The following is a 22,032-nucleotide window of genomic DNA, read 5'->3' as shown; positions in this document are numbered from 1 at the left end:
TGTATACATACACTTTTTTTTTTTTAAATGATATTCAGTCAGGTATAAATTCTGGAAGAAGTTAGCCCGAAAGCTTCAGAAACTGAAATAAAATGAAACCATAATTCAGTCAATTCAGTATTATGTAGTGCAGTGAAAAAACACTGTTTCCAAAGCCTGAATCTGCTGCCTTTTTATGATTTCTGTCTGTACTGGAGCCTTTAAATCCTCAAATAGACAATCTTGCCTGAATAGTAAAGTATATTAAGCCAAGTAAAGTTTGGTTTGGTTAGATAAGAGCAACACTCATTGAAATCAGACCTAGAGCAAAAGGAGGCCCTACAGACCATCTGCCCTGGCACTGACAACAACTTTTAATTCAAGGATTGATAAAATCTTCAATACAAAGAGTTATTTGGAAGATTAACTCCATACTCAGTGGACCTGGATCCCTTAAAAGCATGAAACAACTCAGAAAACAGAACAGACATCTTTTTCCAAAGTATTTAGGTACCTGGAGGTGCCAGTATAGCTCTTATCTACCTCATAACACAGCTAAATACATTTGTAACTGTAATCTCCAGTCACTCTCAAAGTTTTAGAGGTGCACAGATGTCTAGGAGGTTTACAAAGTGCCTAGCTATTTAGTTCTCATTAAAGCCAGTGATAGTTAGGGCTTCATGTAAAACCACATCTATCTGCCTAATTAAAAAATTAGCATCTAAAACATCATGCACCTTGTTCAAACCAGTGAGGCTGGAGCTCCTGCGAGTTCTCCAAGCTATGCTTTAGTTTTCAGTGACAGTCCCCAGACAACCTGCAGGAGCACTGGTGAGGTGGTCAGAGAGCTTGGCAACAGGAGAGATTTGAGCCTGAATCAGCCTCCAGGCGCAGATTGTCCCTAGAAAATGGAAGCATTAAAATAGGGTGACATTAAAAATGATATTAAAATAAGTTAGGCCAGACCTTCACAACAACACATCAGTCATATCTCCACTGTTTATAGCAAGCTATGGGCTGACTTAGACCATTTTAGAACACATTTTTCTTTAAACAGCAGCTTAAGATGAGTTGCCACTTCTAATTTAATCACTCTTCTTTAATGTATCTTGGTGCTTTGCATCTAGATAATTAACTTTGATATTCATTTGGTGACTTCGAGGCACAAACTCCTTTTGCTGTCAACTGTCTGACAAGACAGAGCATGCACTGATAGAAGACCTTCATGTGACCCTGGCAATATTGCATTTTGGAAATTTCAGTAGCTAATATAATCAGCCTGCTGGAGAAAAGCTTTCATAAGTTACTCCAACGATTTGAGAATGGAAATTGTGACTGCAAATTTGTCACTGGAGTGATTTCCTAGAACGAAACAGATGTACATTGAAGTTTACCTAATTTCTGTTCTCATCGTACTGCTCCTTTCTAAAACAATCCTCTAGAAAACTGGCAAACCTTTTATTGTGGTCTTGCACCGCAGTTGCCTTGATCCCAGGCAGGACACACAGAAGTTACCATACATTTTAAAAGTAATGTAAGTCTAATAGCCTAATAGCCAATAAATAAATGATCATTACAAAATATTTTTATATTTTCTATATGAAATATATATAAAATATTTTTTAGGTATGAGGTGGCATAATAAATACAGCAATACAAAGATGGGACAGAAGGGGAGGGCCAAATTCTTTGCATTTATAATGAAAGGTTAGATTCTACTGGTAACAAGATTAAATTGGTGAGCAGCAAAAAGTTTGAATCAGATTCTTATTATCCCACAGTGGGTCACCTTCCGCTAGCACATGCTCTAACCCTGGAATCAGTCAAACATTCACCTCAAGAAATGAACACACAGGACTTCTAAAACAGTCAGGATAGTCAAGAGAAAAAAGAATTGGCTCAGACACAGCTACTTTCCTTTTTAAATACTTTTCTTCCATGTCACTGAGTATGGGAGCTAATGGCATAACTTAAACATTCTTGAAGCAAAAGCCAAGAGCAGCCCAAGCCCCTTTGAGGTAAGAAACTGGAGTGTAGTGAATGAGGAATGGCTGAATCTCAACTGAATCCTTTTTCATAGGCTAGCTAAAGCGTTCCATGGCTCTGCTTAGTGTGAGATTAACAGAACATAGCAAAAAAGTAGAAATAAAGATGTACTGATGTGTTGCACTTTTCCTTAAGTTTGAGAATGAGATCAAGATTTGAGTGTTTGAAATATTTTAACAGTGGAAAAAATACTGACTACTCCATTTTCTACACAGGGTCAACATTACGAAGAAGAAAAGCGGGCTTTGAGCCATGAAATAATTGCACTTAATAATCACTTAATTGAGGCCAAGGTGACAATAGATAAGTTGTCAGAAGACAATGTAAGTATTTAATTATGAATATATATTGAGACTATGCTCACTAATAAATTACGCTACACACTTCCTATGCAATTATAGGAATTTCTTATTGCTTAGATTAAATGTAACTGCCACCTCTGTAGTTAAAATCCTTATCTGATGCTCCTGCCATTTTGTAATTGTGACTGTTCTCTGGTTACAGAAACTTCACTGATTATTTTTCCCTTGTCTATCCTAAAACTGATGAGAAATTTATTCCAAGAATAAATTAGTTTACCATAGATTCCAATATAGCAGACTGGTAGAAGCATCTTCAGACATGAAGTGTGGACGTGTCTTCATCACAGATTCTTCACAAAGCCTGTAGGCACAGGATAGAATCCTCCATTTCCCACAGATTCTGTGATCTTTTAGTCTTTGCTCATTGACATGGAATGCCCAGAATAAGAGAGCTCTACAATTCATAGGTAGGACTGATGCAGCCTGGTTACTCAGATAGTCAGGTTTTCCCCAGCTATGGTTCACACTTTCCCTTTCTCTGTGTGAAATTAAATACTTTGTGATTATCATCTTGCATCTCAGTAAACATTACAGGAATCATGCATGTGCTCTGCAATTGGCAACAAAACTCATTAAAATCCTTCCATGACCAAACCTAACAAAGTCAGTAAAGAAACATTTAGTTCATTATTTTGTCATTCTTAGACACTCAGTAAAAAAAAAAAAAAAAAAAAAAAACAGAAAAATCACCTACAGAAGATGTTTTTGTTATTGCTCATTCTTCAACATACTACATACTCTCTTCCCATATTTCGTATGAAACTCCTAATCATAGCAGAAGGCATCTGATCCCATTAATTGTTGATGTGAATTATGATAAATCCATTAACCACTTTCCAGGTGGAAACAGAGTTCACAATCTGATCTCCTTTTACAGAAACTGTGTTGAAACAGCCTTTGCTTCATAACTCTAATATATATAGCTAAGTGAACCTGATAAATGCAATGGGCTAACTTTAGGTTCAAGAAGCACGAATTTAAGTCTGGGCTAATTCCAGCTGAAATCAGTAGAGTTATTTCAAATTTGGAAATGGAAAGAAAAAAAAAATGGAAAGATGGAAAGAATGGAAAGAAAAATGGAAAGAAACAGGGAAGCTTTCCCAATATCTATTAATGCATTTACTATTACTTCATGAAGTCAGACTTATGTCTACATTTGAAGAATTTTCAATATTGATAGTTTTTAAAAGGTAGCTCAGACTGATCCAGAATAGAGTGTACTCTTCCTCAGAATTATTGTGAAACACAGTGATTATTATTTTACAGCCCAGGAACATAAAAAAAACAGTACTACTTCTTCACAATTCATCTCAATTCACAGCAAAAAATTCTGCCCTTCGATATGCAGCATCATTAGTGAAAGTAAAATTCCAGTGTTCAAAATAAAGAACTACAAAACAGTCATTTAAAATCATGCAAGAATAGACTGTGACAAAGTGAATACTCCATTCTGAGGAGAACATGCATTTTTCTTGCCAATATTTCTTCCTCCTCCAGCTTCCTCCAACCGTACTTCCCCCTGTCCCTTTGATGGACATGTAAAATTACACTTTTTGATGAAAAAATATATTTTGGATCATGAAAAAGCTTTTGGAATTTAGTGTTGATTACTGTTCTAGATGCCATAGATGTGGCTCATCACCACCTAGGTAAATAGGCATAAAGTCACTCCAGCCACACAGCATGTCACTGCATACTGAGAACACAATACGGAGAACTAGTTGGATGTGGCACATCCAACTAGTAAGAAATTTTTTGTAGTAATTTTTGAAGTAGCTAAAAGTAGAATCAGAAATGCTTTTCGTACTCCATGGCAACCACTTCACAGAAACAGAGCCTCACTGCTTTCAAAGAAAGGATTCAATTCTGGAATGACTTCATTATCGTGTGGAGGACTTGTCTATGCTATACATTGTACAGCAAAACTGTATGTGCTTAATGTGCCTGTAACACATCAGAACCAAGCACACATGCAACAGATTTTGCTTCCAAATTAAATTCTTGGATTCCTAGTATTTGCATCTGTTTTCAGGAATAAAGATAGCGTGTACCAACATGAAATGTAAGACTTACATAAATGAAATCTATCTCCTTTGTAAATTTAAGGCAGAAAACATCATGTACAAAGCTCACACAGACACAGATGCACAGACACCTATATAAAAGTATCTAAGGACCCTTAAAGAAAAAGGTATAAATCAACTAATGATCACAGATAAAGTACTTTTACTGGCCACACGCCTCATGGACTCCCAGCAACACCTTGTTGAACACCTTATTACAGAATACCTTTAAACAGAGGGAATTTCCACTTTTCCTTTTAACAGAAACCTATCAGTTTTTACAGAAACAAGTGGAACGGTAAAACTCTGCGTGTGTCGATATAAGATTAGCAGCAGAAGAAACTCAAATAATTTCAATATTCAACATTTTTTCCTTACAAATCTGTTCTTGTTTTCACAGATTAATAATAGTGGCCGAAGTGGTCAATGTTTTTTCGTTTGTCTAATTGCCACACATGAAGTCGATTTGGAAGTCAGCTTACTTTTTAATGGCACCTTGAGCCAAAGCAACATTTAATTCTTACCTACAAGGACCCAAAGATAATGGTTGAAGGATACAGTTACAATCATATGTCTTAAACTAAATTAACATGAAAAATGAGCTGAGGGCACATCTCTTACAGAATCACAGAATCACCCGGGTTGGAAGGGACCTCAAGGATCATGTAGTTCCAACCCCCCCTACCTAGCAGGGCCACCAAACATACACATTCAGATCAGGTTGCCCAGGACCCCGTCCAACCTGGCCTTAAACACATCCAAGGACGGGGCATCCACAACCTCCCTGGGCAGCCCATTCCAGGGCCTAACCACTCTCCTTGTAAAGAACTTCCCCCTAACATCCAACCTAAATCTTCCCTCCCTCAACTTGGATCCATTTCCCCTAGTCCTGCTGTTGTCAGCCCTTTTGAAGAGTTTACTCCCCTCGTGGGTGTAGGTTCCCTTCAGGTATTGATAGGCTGCAATGAGGTCACCACGTAGCCTTCTCTTCTCCAGGCTGAACAAGCCCAACTCCCTCAACCTGTCCTCATAGGGGAGGTGCTCCAGCCCCCTGATCATCTTAGTCGCCCTCCTCTGGACCCTTTCCAAAATCTCTATGTCTTTCTCGTACTGAGGGCTCCACACCTGGACACAGTACTCCAGATGGGGCCTCACAAGAGCCGAGTAGAGAGGGACAATCACCTCCCTCTCCCTGCTGACCACCCCTCTCCTGATGGAGCCCAGGATCCCATTTGCCTTTCGAGCTGCCAGAGCGCACTGCTGGCTCATGTTCAGTCTCTCGTCCATCAGGACCCCCAGGTCCTTCTCTGCTGAGCTGCTCTCAAGGACCACTCCTCCCAGCCTGTACGGGTGCCTGGGGTTCTTCCGGCCCAAATGCAAAACCTTGCACTTTGCCGTGTTGAACCTCATTAGGTTCACCCAAGCCCAGCCCTCCCATTTTCCCATTAAACACGCTGTGGGAACCATTCAATACAAATTAGTTCAAGCATCATGTTTAAATTTGCTTTTTCTCTTTCTGAAATTCTCACGATAGTTTCTGATCCGATAAAAAAAAATGATGTTCTGTAGCACAGTATGTTTGTAGTGAAATTTAAGTCATATTCTAGAAGATAAGTGGAGAGCCAAGAACCAGCAAGAAAATTTCATGAGGAGACAAAGGATATTTAAAACAAAAAAAACCAAAAAGCAATATGTATGAATATGAATTTCTCCCACAGTCTCTTAAGACTTTTTCAGCAGTTTTTCTAAAGTAGTATCTCAGTGCTGATCTGCATAACACTCAGTAAAAGTCATCTGCTCTTCAATTTTCTTTCTGCTTAAAATATTATGTTTATTTTCACCCTCATAGTTCCATGCATGTTAAAAGTACAAAGCCAAGATCCTAATAGTAAGTATTCATCTTCTGAAATGCTGATAGCTGCTGCATAGCTACAGTGTTTAATTTTTGGTAATTTATCAACCCTCACAGAGCAAAGGAACAAACTTCTCAACATCACACAAGAAACAGAGCAAAGGAACAAACTTCTCAACATCACACAAGAAATACAGAGTCTTAATGTGTTTAGAAGTTGAAGTATGCTCCAAACTTCCCCAGAGTCCTACTCTGAAACATTTATCAGGCATGGGTGAAAGCCACAAGTTTGCAAACTTGAAAAAAAAAAAAAAAAAAAAAAAAAAAAAGGGCATTTTTTTTTTTTTTTTTTTCCTATTTTGTGTGTGTGTGTGTGTTTCTCCAGGAGCTCTATAGGAAGGACTGCAATTTAGCTGCTCAATTGCTCCAGTGCAGCAAGAATTACGAGAGGGCACATAAACTTTCTGAGGTAATGTGACTAAACCTGATGAATATTTGAAGAAATAAATATTGTATGGAAAACTGGCTGTTTTATCACTTCCAGAATTTGTTTGCCCCTTAGGCTTTGATTTATTTCTTTTTTTTTTTTTTTTTTTTTTTTTTTCACCCTTTAAGCAGCCCTGGGGGTTTTGTGCACCTGCTGCTATTCTGTGTAGCTGGGGAGGTGCTGACAAAATCAGTCAGTAATGGAACTTGAAGATATTCTCTGCTATCCAATACAATGCTTCTCTGCTGAACGTGTTAAATAGTAAAGGCCTTCACAAAACCAAAGTGGTGAGAAATCTAGGCTGCAAAATATTGGGGTTTGTGGAAGGAGTGGGGACATAGTAGGATACAATCAATTTTCTTCGTCAAGTTATTTTCCAGTCCAGTTAATTCTAAACCTGAATCTTAAAACAGACTGGCAAACATCTTTTCTAAAGCAACCATAGCACTGCTAATTGAATTCCAAGGTATAAACTTTAATTAATATTCTTGACTTCCAAGGAAACTGACATGAGAAAGAGACTCCTTAAAGGGGAGGCAAATGTGTCAATCAACAAGGCAGTCTTTGGAGATGCAGGATCCTCCTCAAAGCAATAACACCTTCCTCATGTATATTGGTTTGTTGAAGGTCACAGAGGAAAAACCTTCCCTTGATCACTCTCATCAGGTAACTCATCCCCAAGAATGGCCCCTTTTGTGCAATTCTGTGACAGAATAATGCAAAACCAAATGTCAGCCATTTCTAAGCCACTAGACTGAATAACTAGACAAATCTGACAAGGACTGATCAACATTCTTTCATCACATGGACAAAGATGTCCTCTATCTGAAGCAAAACTTCCAAATTTACCAATATTCCGATCCCATTCTTTTTCCTAATGGCTGACTTCATTTAACATTTCATATCTAGGAGTCATCATTACATTACTCATACCAAAAGCCTCCTACCTGTTAGTAAGAATTAGGATCACAAAGGTATTTAGCAGCTCTGTCACAGAGAGCCATCACAAACTGGAATCTCCCCACAGTTTCACAGACTATTATACACTTAATGAAATGGGCAGTCTTCACTCTCAACTCAGAGTATTTATCAATATACTGAGTGTAAACATTGTCACAGTCAATAAATTCCTCACAAGCACAAATATTGCCACAAAACGTGTTGCATGTTACCAGGAACCCTGAACTACTGAACAAAATATTAATGACAGCAATATAGTTTTTGTATTTCTAGATTCCACTACATTAAGAAAAATATTATTTATTTTAATAATTTTCCAAGTATAAATAATGTATACACAATAGACCCAATAGTTGTGTTAAAGGAAACTAAATATTAGCTGCCATATACAGCAATTTCACATTAAATGAACTATATTTCTTCTCCTCGCTTTCATGGCTATTTACAGCAGCCTTATTTATTTACTGTTTATTCAATTTTTTTGCATCTGTACTTACTATGACTAATATTTCTGTTTGCCAGCAGATTGGCAATCTTATACTCTTTATTTCCAGTGGAAGATGTATGAGCTAATTATCAACATAATGATTAATCCAATATATCATAGAAAAAAACACTCATCCTACTCCGCAGTAACAAGAATGTCATTTCACAATATATCATATTCCGAATACACTGAATTTGGGGCATTAAAATATCTTCAAGCATTTAGTTAAAATAGAAACCCCATACCTTATATACCATGTAAGATCACTAGAAGCGGTAGACAACTTGAATTCTTCTTGCCTAAAGAGAGGCGCAGAGGGCAACCATCTCAATATTTTTAGGGCTGTCTCCTCTAAAGAAACAAAGTTAAGGAGTGTGTTTGAAAGTTGTGGCTAAAAGTGTAACCACTGGTTATTTGGTAAAGAGAAACTTGATTTCTACATAAAAGAAAAAGTTAGATCTGAGGAGATTCCAATCAACAATTCAGGGGCTATTTTCTTAAGTGGCATAAACCAATATAGATATCGAAGTAGCTAACCCAAAAAGTTACTAACCCAGATACAAACTTAGCTCAAACATGAGCTCCATGGACATTCAGCAAGAAGAACTGTGTCAGCTGTTGTGCAGCCCTCTTTATGAAGGATCAGCGGTGCAGATTTTAAATGAGCAAGGCCAAATATATATATGTTATGCCTGTATTACATATATATATATGCCTGTATTACATTTAAATATTTATAATTTAAATATTACATTATTATTGTACACAGCCTGTACAATGCTTGGCTGTGTAGGATTTACCTGCTGGGTTTTTTGAGATACACCCTACAAAGTGTTCTGTCCCAGAACATTTCTCCAGAAATGGTCAGTCTTTGATGCACAGGAGATTTGTTGAATAATTTTGAGTCATTCGCCAAAGGAGTCATAATGCATCTTTGGGTCATAGCTCTTATTTTAGCTGGTGTAGTAAGAAACCCAAAAAGAAGCCAACAGCAGCTCTGGCAGAGGAGGTTTATAAGGTTTGTCGATCTGACAAGTAGTGGTCCGATTGCTGGGACAAGGTAGCTGTTCATTCGCTTCTTTTCCCAGCACAGAAACACTCTTGTCATAGCAAGAAGTACCATTGCTTTCAGTGAAACCAACTTTCCCATCTCTTCAAATAACGTCACTTATAAAATGTGATACGAAGTGCAGGAGCCAATTTGGCAGTGGGCTGGAGGCAAGAGGAGTGCGAAGAAGGCCATAAGAACACAATATATATAATCTCTTCTTCTTTCCTCATCTCAGCAGAGACCTCCACACCCCATATTCAAATCACACACATTGACAGACTGTCTGGAAAGTGTTGCTGTAGGCTCTAATTCCCTACGTGCCTTTTTAAGGTGGTTGTTTACTATGTTGTTTAGATTGTTTTGATCCAGCTAGAATTAATTTGGAAGGAATCATCTCAGTTTCATAAGAGAAGCAGATAAACACTTCTAAATGCTAAGTAAATAAATGAAATTCATCTGATTACATTTGTTTTCAGAAATGCACAGAGACTGTGGCCTTCACATTAGTCAAAGAACCATATCTGGTGAGCTACATAATATCATAAACTGCACTCATATGTCAATGCTGCATAAACCCAAACAGATACCAGTACTGATATGCATCCTTTTCTCCTATCCCCTCTGCTATCTCTTTATGTTACAGTTGCCATCTGACTTTCAGGAAAGAGTCAGCATCCATCTGGAAAAACATGGGTGCAGCCTTTCTGTCCCCTTGTGCCGCACATCTTACGCTGATACCATACCCACCTGTGTCATCGCCAAAGTACTGGAGAAACCAGATCCAAACAGCTTGTCTTCACACTTGTCAAGCCCCTCTACAAGGGATCTCAATTTTCAGGACTCTGCTGGAAAACTCGGGCAGAGGCCTCAGTACAAGTCAGACATCTACTGCAGCGACACCGCTCTGTACTGCCCCGAGGAGAGGAGAAGGGAGAGGAGACCGAGTGTGGACACACAAGTGAAAGACGTGGGGTTCCTGCGGTCCCAGAACTCTACAGACAGTACTGTTGAAGAAGATGGCTTCCATTCCAGCTTCTCTCACGAAGCCTTCCCAGAGTACATTACCTCTTTGCCAACCTCCAGCTCCTATTCTAGCTTCAGCGTCACATCTGAAGAGAAGGAGAACGCCCAAGCCAACACTATGACAGCCTCCCAGCAAGCAATCTACATGAGCAACCGAGATGAACTGTTCGAAAGAAAGTCACCTGCAGGTTACGAGCATCAGGGAAGCCCAAGGTTTGCCAAGTCAAAACCTGCACAGCACATGGAGCTTGCTGATGACAATGAGAACTCCCCCACGTTTACTCGGACTCTGCCTCCTTATGCAAACGAACCTTTTCATTTCTCAGCCATAACACCACAGCAGGCTTTAGCAAATCAAAAAATGAGGAATGAGTGCAGAAGCACCAACCTTTCAGAAGAAGACTTACCTGGGCGATGGAGGCAGTTGAGTGTGGAGGACATTGGTGCATACTCTTACAGGAACACTGGCAGGCTATCACCCTGCAGCTTTTCAGAGCAGTATTACAGCAGCCCTATGAAAACAGGAGACAGTCGAACAAGTCCCATCTATGCTAGTTACAAAGCAGATAGCTGCTCAGAGGGAGATGATATCTGCCAAAGCAGACTTGTGGATTCTTGCTTCCTGAGAACAGACAGTGGCCTGAACATTGACATCAGCACTAGCTGTAAACAGGACAAGCTGCCCACTTACAAAACAAAAGAATTAAGAGACCAAAAAAATGAAAGGATCACTGTCCAGTTATGCAGTAGCAAAAACATCGAAAATAGCCCTGTGTTGAAAAGAGAATATGTGGACGTGAGCCCCAACAGCTCTGCAGAGTCCCTCAATCACAGTTCGATAGAGGCTTCAGAAATCCACCAGTCTTCCATGGAGCAAGGAAGCCATTCAAGTATTCACAGCAAACAGCAGCAGTTTCAGCGGACTGGGAGTACTGGTTTGAGCCGGAAGGACAGCCTTACAAAAGCACAACTATATGGAACCCTTCTGAATTAGGCATCTTCCAGAACTGCAATAAGACCACAAGCAAAGGAAAGCAAACCACGTTTGATACTTCTTGTGAGCGTAAGGTTTAAGAAATGGATTATAAAATATATATTCATAATGGTACTATATGTTTGAAATGAAATCTCTCCAAAAATGTTATACAGCACTTTTCACTTAACATCCTTTCCACATGGGAGACCGTTCCCTCCCCTCTTTTATAAACCTGAAATATTTTTATAAACAAAATGGTATTTATTAGACTATCCTAAGATATTTGAGCAGAATTCTTTTCCCTTCAAGCAAGTTTCTTATTTATTTTTGTGCATGAGGCCATCTGTGCCTAAACTCCTGGAGGAAAAGGGTAAAATCATGATGACGGAAGTGAAAAAAAAAAAAAAAAAAAAAAAAAAAAAAATCAATCCACCTTAAAAAATACCAAAAACTTCATTTGAAAAAAAAAAAAAAAAGCAAAACTGAAAAGAATGGTGAATTTGAAAAAGTATATTTTTTAAAAAGAATGGAATTGTATCTTGAATTATTTCATACAAATGTATTTATGAGTGACTAATGTATGCACAAAGTGATACCAATATTTTGTTCTTTTAATCCACTGTGTTTCTGCTTTCCTATTTTTCCTTGTATACTACCTCAAAAGTAATTGAGGGTTTCTTTGTCACGTTTTCTGTAGGCTTGCATTTATATTGTCTAAAATGCATGCAGTGTCATAATTAATACTGTATTTTGCATTACTTAATAAAAGACACCAGTGGAGATATTTTGTTGGGTTCTTTATCCTTTGTTAAAACATACCCTGGACAACAGTGTGTTCTGGATATTAACAGTCCAGTAAACGTTGATGAAAAAAGCTCCTACTTACGTTGCTCTCCAAAGGATCTGTCTAAACCACAGAGCAATGGTTCTCAGCCTTTGGCTCCTGGAATTGTAAGGACTGCTTCTCATCAGCCTTGGAAGGTAAACAAAGAAAACAAACCAGTTGTCAATAGCTTTAAATTCACTGGGAAAGGCTCTCCATATAAGAACTTCATAAAAAAACTTGAAAACTGTGTAAAAGTTGTGACAAAAGTTGTGACTAAACCTCCTTCTCTATTATGTATGTAGTTGGCACAACTCTTCAGGTCTTTAGAACTGTTATTTTCCACAACTGTCCTTTTTCATGCATATTTCAAACACAGACATTTTTCTAAGATTTAAGTAAAGTCTGACCTTCTGCAGCCCACAGCAATTTCAACCTCAACACTGAGAAGCCATACTTCTACCTGTAGTTTTTGTGTTCCCTCCACAGTTTCCTGTTCCTCATCATTCCATCACTAGGGAGCGTACAACTTGAGCAGTCACAGAAGGGAGAGAAAAAAAAGAGGAAAGAAAAACAGAAAGATGGAAGGAAAAATCCTGTGGACTTCTTTTATGGCTTCAGTGCAGCTGCCTGGTAAGAGGCAGAATACAGCAGTAAATGCTAAATCATTCCTATAAGTCATATTCATTAAACATGTATCCTGTACTTGAAATATTGACTCTGACAGGTACTGGTGTGGAGAAGGATCTTACATAGTGCAATATGTGGTAGTAAATCAGTAAAATCACTGTGGAAATCTGAAAATCTAGTACCTATAAAGCTAAAATGATGTTATCATTCATTATATATTAGGAAAAAAAAAAACCTCTGTTCTCTGCCAATTCTCTGAATATAGCCACTTGTCAAGTTACTATGAACCAGGACACTAAAACTGCTCACTTTTACATAAATGTCTTAACTCACGAAGACGGAGTTTCAATTCATTTGGCATCAATATTTCCCACTGTTTCACATACAGTTACTCACGTTCTTCATGAGTAACATAAAAACGTGACCACTATTTATACAGGCAAGTACGTTCTGTGCTATTTGGAAGATCAGGCACTAAGTTCTCACAGTTCCTCAGAGACCTGTACCACTGCTGAGGAGAACAATGGTAGTTAATAATATCACACAGGTAAGCCACAACACAAGGTTGAAGTCAGGCTTATTTCTGTAAGAAAGCTATTATGCACCTTGCTCTTTTATGCTCTCACACAGCTTTTGGGGCAGGTTGCACCACACATAAAGCCACTGAAATCAATAGGGAAAAATATATAGAGCACCATATTATTTCCCAAATACCAACTATTTCTACAGTAGAATCTGACCTGCACTAAATAGAAAATGAAGATCCAGAGAATCTGCTACCTCCCCTTCAAAACACTCAATGTTGACTCACTCAGGTTCCTAAAGTTTAGGCAGTCTAAGGCAAGATATTCATTTCTTTGGTCAATGAATATAAGGATCTGTAAGCAAGGGTGAAAATTAACTTTTATCTCACCTTAAAAATATATAAGCTATGGAAAAATAACTCCTGATATTTATGAACAGAATCACACTATCAGACTGATCCTTTCTACAATATAATTAATCATCTGATATTAAACTGCTATTTTGTTAAATGTACAAAACTTTTTCTAGGTATTACAGATCTGATTATTTAATATGCTGTTATCTTTTCTTCTGTTGCAGTTTCAAAGCCTGTTTCTACGCTTCACTTCATTCTCTTTCTCAGATTATGTGGATTAATATGCAAATTCAAAGCAGACTTTTCAGCCAATTAGTACAGAGTTTTTCTTATAAAATAGCCTAAAACCCTTTAACATTTTTACAGTACAGAACAATCTGCAACCCTGGAATGAATTTCAATCGAAGGGATCAAAATAGCTAGTTACCCAACTTTAAGGCACTGATTATTTTAAAAACTCCTTTAAATCAGAACAACTGACAGTCAGTTTGCATATTTTTAATGAACACAAGAAAAAAAAATAAAAAATGAAATAATTTTTCTCAGATTTACTGGTTTGAAAATGGTTAATTTTGTGTTGTTGGGTTTTTTTTCCTCTACCCAAGAAATTTTCAAAGATTATATTAAAGGATTCTGTCTTTATTTTGGTACATTCTGCTTTGATTTCTTGAGACAACTACAGAGACCAGAGGTGGGAGGCTAGGAAGGTACAAAGCATTCCACAAGCAATTTCAATTTCCTGTATGGAATGCTTTAATTCTATGCCTACTTTCAGTTTTTACATTGAGAGCGAGTCATTCAAAAATCCTGTCATGGAGCCGATTACAGGAATATATAGTCAGAGATATTTAAGACTGGCTACTTGGATTTCTGTATGTGTTCTCTCCAAACGAAGTTCTTCCCTCACATGGTTCCCTGTGGCTTTAGAATGGCTCTTCTAGCACCAGGCAAAATCTCAAGCATGGATTTAAAAATCACTGAAGATTTAGGAGCCTAACTCTGGTTAAGAACAGAAGAGATAGGAGAGCAAATCAATAATGTCTTGTTCAGAAGGACTTGTCCATTCCACTTGGAAGAAAGTACATGATTAAAGCAGTGTTTTCAAAGAACTTACATTCTATAGGACTTTTATGATGAAAAGCAACATCCAAAACATTGTTCTCAGAACACCTTACTTCCATTTCTCATTTAAGCAAGTCTAGTCTGATGAACTCAATACTGCTCTGACTGTAACTCCAGAAAAACAAAACAACTGATCTTCATTTAAAGAAAAGAAAAATCCCCGATTCCTGTGGATGATAATTTACCTCAAAATAGCTTGTCCAAAGGATATGAAAGTCTGATTTTCTCTCAAGCATTATAAAACTGCTAAAGTATCTCCATGTTACATCAAAACCTCACTTTTAACAGTGATGACAAAGCATTCAAATTCTATATGCGGGGCTTGTAGTTATCCAGAACAGGATTTTTGCTTTGTTCGATTATTACATTTGCCATGAGTAAAAGCAGAGAAGGTGAGGAAAATAAGTGGCAACTACTCAAAAGTGCAGTGAAGCAGAAGATATGAAACATCATTTTAATGAAAGCAATGCAATACCAAAGAGTACACGACACAGGACACTGCTCACAGAAACACAACTGAGGTTGAAAGATCAGAGTGAGGAATAGCAAATCACATCACAAAAACAGATAAGAATTCAAAAGAGGGAAATAGGGTACAGTTCACTAGGAAACAATGTTATATAAGTGCTATGAAATTAAAAGGCGCAAATGCATTTTTTAAGATGTGAGAATATTTTTCTCACTCCAAATTAAGGTTAAAATGAATCAAATTCTCAATAAATGTGAATCACAAATATCTCTTCCTTTTAAACTTTTTAGAACCCTATAAATAGCTGCATTTTTAATGTTTAAATCATGGCAAACCCCAAAATACGTAGTTTTCAATTCAACAGTTTCTAAATTCTACTCCCAAACTAGAAAATGCATCATGTTAATCTTTGCCCTTTCCAGCACTTTTAATTAAAAAGAATTTCCACTAAAAATCTGTCACGGGACATGATTATACAGCTGCTAAAATTGATTTCTTCTTCTTTAATTTTAACGTACTAATTTACATCCTTTGGACTTTCTTATAGAATTATTCTTCCCCACTCACATTTACAACCTTGTAATTCTTACAGACCGTTATGATATCTCTCCTTAAATACTGCTTAAATTGTGTAGGTGTAGTCCAGTCATTTTTCTTTGGAAGACATTCAGATCTCTACTTCATTTAAATTCTTTTCAAGAAGCATCCTTTTCAGTTTTCTACAACTGGAGTGTTTTAATATGAACACTGAGCTGGGTCAAACATTGGATTCAAACCCAGTGAACAAAGAAAGAAAGAAGAGAAATATGCAGATCAGAGTGACTGGATCTTTTTTCCCAGAGCTGATATTCTCAATAACAACAGGTAGTTGGACAGAAATTTTCTCACTAAAATAAAATTTATTTTTCACGTGGCCAAAATGCAAGTTTGCATTTTGATGAAGAGTGAGTCTGGCCATGTTTCTAGAGTAGAACCTTGTTTCCTGAAAATGAGTGCATTGAAAAGAAAGTATTTCTCCTATACTTCCCTTTTGTGACTAAGGTAGTTTTTCAGCACTTGCACAGAAGCATGCTGGATGATCCTAAAGAGCATTGGGTTTTCTTATGATAGACTTGAGTCGAGTGGAATCTGTTTTTATTCTCCTTCTTTCATTCTTCTCAATCCTGGCAGGATTGAGAAACTATTTTCAGCAATACTCACTTCAATTTGTGTGTTTTCAAGCTTTATATGGTTTCAATTGCAGGTTTGTCAGACTCCAGTATCCCTCTTACAGTCAACAGATCTGAAGTGCCTTAGCACCAAATTTTCTGTGCCTGTGAGTCATAGAATCATAGAATCACCAAGGTTGGAAAAGACCTAAAAGATCATCCAGTCCAACTGTTCACCTATTCACAATAGCTCCCACTAAACCATGTCTCTCAACACAACATCCAGCCTTTCCTTGAACACCCCCAGGCTCGGTGACTCCACCACCTCCCTTGGCAGTCCATTCCAGTGCCTGACCACCCTATCTGAAAAGTAATACTTCCTCATGTCCAGCCTGAATCTCCCCTGCCGTAGCTTGAATAGCTGTGATAGTCACCTATCACAGTTTAATTTTCAGCCTTAAAATTCTAAGTCAATTTTTAGGAAAGAGCTAAGGTACTTTCAAATGTGCCCAGGATCTACCAGTTTTCAACATAAGCACTAACTCCTGGTGACCATGAGCTAGGCAGGATGATCTGCTTAGATTAAATCTTGGCATGATCCTGTTTACATGGTGTTATATCAATGTTATCAGGAGAAATTCATTGTTGTCTCAGTTTTTCTTCCATAACTTTTTTTAAAAGTCTCATTGTTATTAAGCAACGTTACCAATTTCATCATTCTTAATAACGTCACTCATTCCTCTACTGTTGTTTTCTCTTTGTATTTTCCATGACTACATTGGAAAAGCTGTTCTTAGTTACAGTTTTTGGTCCAGCTGAAGCTAAAAAGAATAACTTAATTTTTCATGTAACTAAAGATTTGATAACTGTGCAGTGGCTGCCCTTCAACCGAGGATCAATCTTGCCCTTCTTGAGAGGATATTTCATTATCTGTAGACCCATTATTTGCCATGAGAATTTGCCTAAATATGAGCCATATCCTATAATCCTTCACAAACTAGTTAAGTGTAAGTATGCTGTCCCTAGTGGATAGCTACTAATCATTTTCATGCCAGACTTTACCATTGGAAATACAAAGATGTTGAGTTTTAACTGCACAAGCAGCTGAAATTTTATCGCACCAGATCTGCTTGAGCATCAGCTTGGTGTTTAAGGCATCAGTCATCACCATGAAGGGCTTAATGTTGTACTGCCATACAGGCTTTGGAAAGTTGCTGTTTGGAGCATCCTGAGATTTCTCTTCCATGAGTTTCTGCATCACCAACCTTGCAGAGAAGTGCACTCTACGTTCTGCCAGATACGAGCTGCTCCACAATGCATATGGACCCCCCTTCCTACTTCTGTGGGGAGTGACAATGTCCCTCTGGCCTCCAAGAGGAGAGAGCATTCCTGCAGACAATTATTACAACCCAGAGTACAGAGAATGTCTTTATCTGAAAAGGGCAAAACTGCATAGATACAAAATGCAATTGCTGGAAAAGATCCCTGATGGGAGTTAAATACCTTCTCAGCAGCATGCTCAGCACAGACAGATATGCACTAATATTCTAAGATTCTTCAGAGAAATTCTTATTTTTGAAGTCAGCTCTAATGAATTCGTATTTAAATTTATCCACCCATCTAGACTTTTCCTTTGTAATTTATGAATCAGAGCAGATACACACATGAGCTGCAGAGCCACACAATATTTACTATACAAAGCTGAGCAATGACAGCTCTGTGATTTAGAAGTGAAACAGCAGCAAGTCTCAGATTAATTAAAGTTGTAATATCAAACCCAGTCAGCATCCTTTCCCATTCCAGTTCTATATATGTGACATTCTAAACCAGATTAGGAGGAATAAAAGTATTTTCAGCACATGTGTTATGAATTTCAGCAGGTTCCCACTGAAGCCCTCACTTAATTCAGCTCCTAAAGTAGAAAGCCTCTCAGTCTGGGCACCAGCTGTGTATCACAGCACAATGAGGAAGCCATGCACTGGACAACCAGACAGCAAGTGGCCCCTCACTATGAGGACCTTACTTTGCCACTGACCCGGTGAGATGGGAACAAGTAGGCAGGAGCTATTTAATATTAGATGACAGTAAGGATCTTGGTCTAATTTATGGTATTTATGTTATAACTTGGGAAATAACAAATGAAAGTTTAATTTCTCCACCCTGTACTTAGCACAAGAACTGAACCATAGTTTTCTGATACAAATTCACTTAGCTGTGCTTTCAGAATCCACAGTAGTCTGAAGGTGAGGAAGATGAGACCTAAAACTGCAAGAAGTTAAATGCAGAACTGAATCTGAACATCAAAAAAATGCTGTCAGACTTACCATTCACAACATATAAGACGCTCCCACAGTCCTTAGGGTATATTATGAAAAAATCCCAAAGAAAAAAGTTGCAGACTATTTTCTTTCATTCTCATTTTTGTTTTTTTTGCCCCTCTCCCTTTAAAGGAAAGATAATGTGTCATATAGTGATATGGGAGGGTTTTTTTGCTAGAACTGCCAGGACTGCCTACAACAATTTGACTTGTGTTGGTGCGGATAAACAATCCAGAGACTAAATTAGTTCAACAGAAGTGCACTTGTTACTCAAGAAGAAAAGATCTGAATGAAAAAAGCATTAGTAAACACCTCATTACTGAGATCTCAGAGCCCAGGAAGCCAAGATGGGGAAACACAGCAAATCCAGTGAAGTCACACTTTTCAAGCAAGCTGAACACATATTCTATTTGAAATAGATTTAGACGGTCTTTTATTTTTCTTTCAAAACCTATTGATGATGAAGATGAAATGCACTTTTTGGCACTCCAGATAGCACCAATTAAACATGATTTCTTGCTTGAGCTCCTCATAATTCCACTTGTCTCTCACTTCTAAGCCAATTCTGTTTTGAGCTCTACATTTCTGTTTTGTTCAGAGAGAAAACATTGCTCCCACTCAAACAACCTAACTTCAAATTCATTAAAATACACAATTCTCAATCCCTACCAAAAAAGTTATTGTCCAACTCTTGTGCATCATTTATTCAAAGTTATTTAGTTAGAAAAAGTTATTCTTTTTATATTGTAAGCCTATGAAGGGTGGATTGTCTCTTATTATTTGGTTATACAGTACTTGACACATAGTCTGTTGACTGTAATTGCATAGGCTATGCATACTGCTTTACCTGCACACTTTATCCAATGTTTTCTTACCCTTAGCTTTTTATCCTTTTGGATATGAAATCTGAAATGCTCTATTCATAGGCCAGTCCTTAGGCTATGGTACCTTGCCCCAGGCCCATGCATACCTCACATATTGGTCAAAGTTCAGACAGTTCGCGTTATCTCTGCCAAGATCAAGAGTGAGTATGGCAGACTTTCAGCCAGAGCTCCCAGAGCCAGAGGGCATGGCATTGCATTTGGACAGCTCTCCAGTGTCTGTAGAAAACGCATTGCCGTTGGCCATTCCTTTCTCTTCCTGCTTGTTTCTCCTAGAAAACTCCCACACACTGAAACAATGCATTAGTGGAGCAAATGTGTCAGCATATACTACTGAACTAGATTATCTTAACGATCTTATCCAACCTTAATGATTCTATGAGTCAGAAATTACTAGAGAGTTGCTGGGTCCCACCTCAAGTTTCTACAGGTACTGTACTGTACGCATCATGTTTCTTAGCATTCTCCAGCTTATACATACTTGCTGGTAAGCCAAAGTTGTTTATCAATCCACACAAGAGATCTATTAAAAAAAAAAAAAAACACCTCTCCTGTCACAAACAACCTTGACACATCTGTACCTTCTTCCGTTAGTGCCATCCAAAGGAGCTAAACATCAATACTAATGGATTGCTTAGAATCTTTTAACATTGAGTATCACTTCACAGTCTTTACAAAAAATGGATTGTCCTAGAAAAAAAAAATAAAAAGAGGGAGGCTTCAAGGAGGTAGGGCTGTGCAGTTTGTTGGAGTGGTGCAGCTATTACCAAGGCCAGAAGGAAACATTCATCATCTGAGAAGGACGTTCCAGAGACACCCCACTTATTGCAGAGCAGTGGCAAAGCACTTTGTTCTGCAGATGGCCAATTTGTGAGGGTCTTGAGGCAGCCCCAAGAGTGCAGCACTGCTGGCAGACAGCAACAAGAAAAGTCTCTTTCCCAGTAGCACATCTGAGGCTGTCGGCTGTTCCATTTTGATGGCATTTATACTGTACAAATCTAGGATAATTCCCTTAAGGCTCTCAGTTGCCACACAGATACTGCAGTACTTTCATACTCCATACAACAACAATTGTTTTTATTATCAGTTTTAAAGTCACTGTAGGCTGTCTGGGCACATTTTGATGTTTCATACTGCAAGGAGCTGCCCAGCTTTGCATATCGCAAAAAGTGCTCCTTGAAGAAAATATGTAAAAAAATATAGCAGGAGCACAAGAGAGAAAAATGGATGTTTACATTCAATATCTTGGAGTATACAATCCTAATCACTGTATAATAACAAACAACACAACAGTGAGATACATCCAAAAGACAAGGAAGAAAACAGCAGCCAAACCTGGGGAGCCACATCCTCAGGCTGTACACTATGGTTAGATTTACTGCTGAACTTGCTGCCTGTTGTCCAGACAATAGAGACCCAAAAGGAGGAGAGATGATCAGATCTGAATTACTAGAAATATTCAGTTCTGAATTTCTCCACAAGCTCATAGGGAAACCCTGCAAAAATTGCTGAGCCTTCTTCTGTCGTAGCTCCACACTTGTGGAGTGGACATGGAGGCTGCAGCTACTTGGAAACATAGAACAAAGGTGAAAAGGCACATAGCATAACTTCAATTACCTCTCTACATTTTTCCTAATTAATGGTGCTGTCAGAATCACGTTTCTCTCTTTCTCTCTTGTGCTGGATGAGTTAATCGATTTTCCTCTGCTCCAGCCCTACAACAGTAAGGCAGGACTTTCCCACTACATTCAAATGTTATCGTTTTGACATTCATCAGCATTTCTTCTCCTCTCTGTGCACTAGTGAAAGTTTTGGCATAGTTTATTTATAGTACATTCATTTCATGCCTCTAGCCATCCTAGGGACATCTCATATCTTATAAAGGCTTTGAGGCTCACTTTAAACCTACTGGTGATTCACAGACCGCACTGACTGTGGAGCATCACATTTAATTGCTTTACACATCTGAATCATATTAGAATTATTCAGGAACTTAGACAAATAAGAATACAAACTGAAGATGAACTACCCATCTTGATTCTTGTCAGCATAAGCCTCCAGAAGCTACAGCAACCTGCTCTGAATTCTATTTAACAAATGAATTTCCATTTGACTGCTGTAATACATTGTTTGCCTAGAAAACTAGCAGAGATTTTTGCTGGGCTGATCATTTATATTTGCATGTATATCTACATCCTGATTATGAGGAAGATATTTTCTACCATAATGCATGCTAACTTACATGTGTTATTACTCATTATGACAATTCTCTTACTATTAGAAACTTCATATTAATAATCCAGATGAGTCTCAGCCCCCTAGCAAGAGAATTTGATGTGAAACCTGAGAAATAGATCAGCTGTATTATAAAAGCTAGAGATACATTTTTTGGCCTCCTGGAGTCTACTGATTATTTTTCTCTTCATAATAAGGGTGCCAGGCAACCTGTTTGCTCTAAATTTTTTATGTATTGCA

At 38.0% G+C, this 22,032-nt stretch overlaps 1 protein-coding gene across 1 annotated transcript in view; it reads left to right on the top strand.

Moving 5' to 3' along the window:
• BEGAIN (brain enriched guanylate kinase associated) overlaps positions 1–11,304 on the top strand; it is a 104,398-nt gene extending 93,094 nt beyond the window's left edge. Inside the window, exons 5-8 of the mRNA XM_042813613.1 lie at positions 2,241–2,348; positions 6,688–6,771; positions 9,764–9,811; positions 9,931–11,304. Coding sequence (XP_042669547.1) covers positions 2,241–2,348; positions 6,688–6,771; positions 9,764–9,811; positions 9,931–11,304 — 1,614 coding nt within the window. The remainder of the gene's footprint in view (positions 1–2,240; positions 2,349–6,687; positions 6,772–9,763; positions 9,812–9,930) is intronic.
• The last annotated feature ends 10,728 nt before the right edge of the window (positions 11,305–22,032 follow it).

This window comes from Centrocercus urophasianus, unplaced genomic scaffold (genome assembly GCF_019232065.1).
Source record: "Centrocercus urophasianus isolate 14NV4802_14NV808 unplaced genomic scaffold, USGS_Curo_1.0 seq_14, whole genome shotgun sequence".
Taxonomy (NCBI): Eukaryota; Metazoa; Chordata; class Aves; order Galliformes; family Phasianidae; genus Centrocercus; species Centrocercus urophasianus.
This window is presented reverse-complemented; position numbering and strand designations above follow the sequence as displayed.